Here is a 6,000-nt window from a genome sequence, read left to right as displayed (position 1 = left end):
TCTGGAACTTCTTGGCAGAGCATGGAGAAAGGATAAAAACCTTCATTTAGTCAGCATATTAGAGGATAGCTTCACAATTTTTCAAGTTGGTCTTAAAACTCCAGTCAGGTGCCCATATGGACATTGAAACACTGTAATCATTCCTGCTGTTCATACTGACGATTAGAAGATCCTCCAAATGCATTATCGAAGTAAGTGGACAAAATTCACCGTCCTCATTTTATGAAAAAACATATTTCAGAGTTTATCTGAATTTAATGTGAGGCTAAAGTCTTCCATATTAGTTGAATTAAGTGGATATCTTCCAAAGTTAAAGTGTTTTAGCACAAAATTCCTCTTTGTTTCCCCGGACAGTGTTTCTCTGTTGAATGGCAGTGAGAGGATAGTAATAAAAAGAGGAACATTTGCAGTAAAAAGTTGATAACTTTGGAAGATATCCACTCGATTTTTACTCATTTGGATATAAGCTTCTGATAACCTTCAAATACATATTTGCACAAACTGAGGGCTGTCCATCACTTACATTGAAGCACATTAAGAATGAATCTTCTAACTGCCAGTATGAACAGGAGGAATGATTACAGCAAGAAAAAACACTTTCAATGTTCATATGTAACTAATTATAGTGTTGATATGAAATCTCATGATGAATTGATGGTCTTTTCTTGGGTTATGTTCAGATTCTGTGTGTTACTGTGTGGGTGAAAATGTTTGGCAAGTGCTCTTGACCAATCATATAATGCCAGCAGTGCAGACACCCTCTCTAAAGCATTTAAAAGAGAACAGCCTTTCCCCTGTCTCTGCACGATTCTTGATCACACCTCACAGTGCAGATCAGCTCCAATCAAGAAATTACCAACATGCTCTTGTTCCTCTTCTTGTTTGGTCTGGCTCTGGGTGCCGAGTCTCCTTCAGGTGACCATGAAGTGAAGCTACAGCGTGGTAACTGTCCCGCATCCTGGTACAGCTTCCGCGGCCGCTGCTACAAGTATGTCTCCACACATATGACCTGGGCTGATGCAGAGCTCCACTGTGTGTCAGAGAGGGCCAACCTGGTGTCTATCCATAGTATGGAAGAAGAGCAGTTTCTTAGATCCCTGATTATGAATTTTGACACTGCTGAAGGATTCACCTGGATCGGCCTCGATGACATCCCCAAAGAAGGCAGTTGGATGTGGTCTGATGGATGTGCAGTGAAATTTGTCTTTTGGGATGAAGGACAGCCAGACAATGCTGGAGGAAATGAAGACTGTGTTCACACCAACCATCGTAATGATCGGACATGGAATGATCTCCCATGTTCTGATACCCTTCCGTTTGTTTGTGCTTCTCGCATAGACTGTCCTTAGCAACTGGTATGACCTGGGCTGATGTAGAGCTCCACTGTGTGTCAGAAAGGCCAACCTGCTGTCTATCCACAGTCTGGAACACAAAAAATAAACATATATGACAATATTACGTGTGTGTACAGAAGTTATTTCTCTAACTCTCACTTCCACCATTGTTGGAGATTCACATAGTCAACTCCAGTCATTCAATAAAAAAATCTGTGTGAGTTTGCAAATTTCAGTTTGTGGACAATCTCTCAATTTCCTTTATTTTCATGAATATTGAACACATGTAACTCCAATGATTGGTCAAAAGAAATATTCACATAACTTTTTGATAGTCTCAGAATTGTCCTTTTTGTCCCAGTTTGACTATACAAAATGTATTATTTATAAAATTACAACAAAAAGCATTTACTTTTGACAATAATGGCATAAAGACATTTCAATCCATAGATTTTTCTTCTTGCTCATTTGTGTAGATTTGAATGATTGTTTTAGTTAAAGTGCTTTTACATGTCTGCTCTAGATTTTCATACTCTTTGCTTGTTGATTAAATAAAGGAACAGCACATGAATTTTATATTCTGATTCATCAATAATAGGGAGTTTTGTTACCTTCAAGCAGCCTCCTCCAGAGGACAATAATTCTCTTTTTAACTGCAACACAAAGTATCTTCCCAACTCTCCATAGACCTTATTAATACAGATTGTCATTTTAACTTTTGAGGTATACTTAAGAAATGTGTAGCTTATCCAGTATATATGTGTATATTTTAAACTGCCACTCTTCACATACACACAACAGAGTTTTACATTTACTAACATGAGCAAACATATCTGTGGAGGTCTGCTTATACAGCTCCTCAATGACAATTATAATAAGCCATTTTAATTCATTATGACACTGAGATATTTAAAGCAATATTGAATCTCTAAATTTTATCTATCTCATGAAAACTTTTTGCTAATATCATCTTTTCTACAACCAAAAACAAAAACTTGAGTTATATGACTGTTGACCATCAACATCCATTTCTCACAGAAGTCACATGTTTTTTATTTCTTCTCCTGCTGGTTTGCATAAATTCAAAGTGCTCGGCTGTCCTAGCTATTAATATTCTGTTTTAGATGACTATGGGAACAGCACAGGTGTAACAGCTGTTATGATGTAATCACAAGTACACTACCTGAAATACACGTGAATATCTTTTTATGTATTCAAAACTCAATATTTACTCGGTTCTGATGGTAAAATCACACTGTTGTGAGTTAGTTTATATTAGATCTATTTAACACAGGCAGCAGTCAGGGCTTAATACACTTTTTATGTCTGTTCTAACTGAGGCTCTGGGCTTTTTCCCAAATCATTTTAGTGCCAAGACCATCTTTACTTCATCACAAGACAAAATTCAAAGGTTGATCTCAAAGTGAAAAAGCACTATTATACACAACTTAAATGTTATGATCAGCTTAGTCCTTGTCAGGCATTAAAAACTCTTTCAAGACAGACTGTGATCACTTTTTATGACCAATACTTCCCTCAGATGATCACAGAAAATGAACATTCTTCTTGGCACTTTTTGGTAGTGCATGGAGAAAAGATGTATTCATTCCTTAACTTAGTTTTGTTTTAAACAACACCAATCTGTTTTTACCTCACAGGGTCTTTATTGGGATGGAATCAGAGTGAATGGATTAGACATTACATATTATTTGAATAAGTTGTAGGTTTTATGTGACATCTCCAGGTGTGCTGGTCTTTTTTGGCCCATGTTCAGATACTGTGTGGCGGTGTGCAACTGACAATGTTTGCCAAGTACACTTGGCCAATAATATTACACCAACAGTGCAGGCACCCACTCCACAGCATATAAAAGAAAACAGACTGTTACTTGTCTCCTCCTGGATCTCCATCCCACTCACTGGCGCATATCAGCTCTGCTCCTGTGACACAGAGACACCATCACGCTCTTGTTCCTCTTCTTGTTTGGTCTGGCTCTGGCCACCGAGTCTCCTTCAGGTGACCGTGAAGTGAAGCTACAGCAGGGCGACTGTCTCATGTCTTGGTACAGCTTCAACGGCCGTTGCTACAAGTATGTCTCCACACATATGACCTGGGCTGATGCAGAGTTCCACTGTGTGTCAGAGAGTGCCAACCTGGTGTCTATCCACAGTCTGGAAGAACACAATTTTGTCGCATCCCTGATCAGGAACTTTGACCCCTCTGAGGAAGCCACCTGGATCGGACTCAGTGACATCCATATAGAAGGAAGATGGATGTGGTCTGATGGATCCGCAGTCGACTTTACCTTTTGGCATGAAGGACAGCCAGACAACTATCAAGGAAATGAACACTTTGGCACCTGCTATGCCAATGAGCTGAGATGGAATGATGCTGATTGTTCTCTGACATCCCCTTTTGTATGTGCATCTCACACAGTCTTTCCTTAGGATCTGAGATGGTTATGTCTGATTCAACCAATGACTTTCCACCTGTTGCTCTGATGAAATGCATTGGTTCTCAACAATAAATATATATTTGTGAAAGTTTATGTGTGTACAGTTAGTAATTTTTATCAAACCTTAATTTTTATGAATGAAAAGGACACTAAGATGTTTGTATGTTCATGTGGATGTTTATAACACAACTCATAAACACCTGACAACAGTCAACTGAAAGCTGCTCTCATTTAACTGACAAAGGGAGAAACCACATCTCTGCCCCTTAATCTGTTCTGAATGTCACAAAATACTCTGGTGAAGGGATCATTTCTCTGAAAAACATAAAACAGACCAGTGTGTCACATAAAATCTGGGTGAGTCAGTTACTGGGAGAAGACGAGAGGGTCAAACAAAAGGGGGAATAGAAAAAGCAGAGAATGAAACTTGTCTGCATGGTTTTACACCTCTGAATCGCCAAAGAATACATGATAAACTATGTTTAGCACATTCTCTGAGGGTTGGTTAGATAAAAAGGTGAGTAAAATAATAGATACACCTTTCTAAAATTTTTTCTGTCTAACAATTTAATTTGGCTTAAGAGTTATTAGGAATTCACTCAATCAGCGATGAGAGCAAAGTGCACATGATCCTTCCCTGTAATTCTGACGCAACTTGTGTGTGAAAGGCATGTAGGGTCACTGATGGTTGACACCCAGCAGCGATAAGGTTTGCTGATGCTGCTAACCCCTATCATATTGTAGTCATCCTGATGAGTCTTTTACTCAGCAGGCTTCTGCCAACTAAACAACGGTGACGGATGATGAAGAAATGAGAGAAGTGTCAGACTTTTAGAATTACTAAGGACAGTCCCCCTCACCCAGAAAAAATATTCACACATTTTTAATGATCTGAATGAAAAAAAACAACATTTTATTTATTCAGTTTATTATTCAGACAAGAGGGTCAAACAAAAGGGGAAATAGAAAAAGCAGAACATGAAACTTGTCTGCAAGATTTTACACCTCTGAATCGCCAATAAATTTCATTTGGCTTAAGAGTTAATGGGAATTCACTCAGTCAGTGATGAGAGCAAAATGCACATGATCCTTCCCTGTAATTTTGATGCAGCTTGATCACACCCTGGACAACAGTATTACAAAGTTGAAATTATATAATTGTATTCCCCTGACATGCTTCAATTAATCAAGCAATGTAATGTGTGACCAGCTGCCTCTGTCTCAACTCAGCTGATTCCAGTTGGCATGAGCTGTGACAAGAAGCACTCCATGCCATGTGCTGCGTTTGTGTGTGTGTGTGTGTGTGTGTGTGTGTGTGTGTGTGTGTGTGTGTGTGAAAGGGTTGGCTTCTGCCAACTAAACAACGGTGACGGATAATGAAGGAAGTGTCAGACTTTTAGAATTACTGAGGACAGTCCCCCTCACCCAGAAAAAATGTGCACATATTTTTTAATGATCTGAATAAAAACATTCTCAAATACCAGGTCTATTGAGGATATGGAGGTCCTCAGACATTTTGATTTGTCATATTGGAAAAGCACAGATGTTACTAATAATATTAATGATGGCTCTGTTTGATTCAAGTGTTCCAGTAAGCCGTGACAGTGTGACAGTGAGCCTGCATGCATACTACCAAGACCCTGAAACTGAACCAGCTAACTTTTATTAACTTTATACTACATGTAACAATGCTGCCCTCTATTGACAAGAGTTAAACTCCCTTATATTAAGTTGATGAGTTGATGAATGTTTGGTAACCATGTATTTGTATTTTAAAATCACCCAAGTGTTTAACTTTTGATTTACTAACCTCATAGACAATCATATTTTAGTAGTTAAATTAGATAAGTACAGTGGAAACTGATTATAGTGCTCACGTTTACAGTGATCAATCGCTTATATGGATCAAAATGCTCGGGACAGAATCATTCCTATACAAATGCTGTTTAAATAATTCACTTAAAGTAATGAATAGTTCGTTCACAGTGTTCATTTTGGGTATTTTCATACATGAAAACATATGGAAAAAAACATTTTAAACTACAGTAATTCTGTTTTCTTTTTACCTTACTCCCATAGTACACATATGATGTGTATTTAGCGGCTACGACACCATTATCAGGCATTGCAGCACACCTCCGCAGGGTTGTTTAAAGGTGTGGGTGTGTTTATTTGTAACCACCGTGAAACAATCAGAAAATAACGTTTTAT

General features: G+C 38.2%; 3 protein-coding genes across 3 annotated transcripts in view; all 3 read left to right on the top strand.

Moving 5' to 3' along the window:
• The first annotated feature begins 672 nt into the window (after positions 1-672).
• LOC122969458 (lactose-binding lectin l-2-like) lies at positions 673-1,447 on the top strand. The gene has a single exon (XM_044335132.1). It carries the CDS (start codon positions 861-863, stop codon positions 1,347-1,349), a length of 489 nt encoding a protein of 162 aa, XP_044191067.1. The 5' UTR covers positions 673-860; the 3' UTR covers positions 1,350-1,447.
• A 704-nt stretch (positions 1,448-2,151) lies between these two features.
• Positions 2,152-6,000, top strand: part of LOC122969465 (lactose-binding lectin l-2-like) — a 20,693-nt gene continuing 16,844 nt past the window's right edge. The window contains exon 1 of the mRNA XM_044335140.1: positions 2,152-2,175. The gene's annotated coding sequence lies outside the window, so the exon portion shown is untranslated. The remainder of the gene's footprint in view (positions 2,176-6,000) is intronic.
• On the top strand, positions 3,136-3,868 carry LOC122970304 (galactose-specific lectin nattectin-like). Its single transcript, XM_044336434.1, has 2 exons — positions 3,136-3,146; positions 3,286-3,868. The coding sequence occupies exons 1-2, from the start codon at positions 3,136-3,138 to the stop codon at positions 3,779-3,781; spliced, it is 507 nt and encodes a 168-aa protein (XP_044192369.1). The 3' UTR covers positions 3,782-3,868.

The sequence above is a fragment of the Thunnus albacares genome, chromosome 19 (genome assembly GCF_914725855.1).
Source record: "Thunnus albacares chromosome 19, fThuAlb1.1, whole genome shotgun sequence".
Lineage (NCBI taxonomy): Eukaryota > Metazoa > Chordata > Actinopteri > Scombriformes > Scombridae > Thunnus > Thunnus albacares.
The sequence above is the reverse complement of the archived record's forward strand: the minus strand, read 5'-3'. Positions and strand labels throughout refer to the sequence as shown.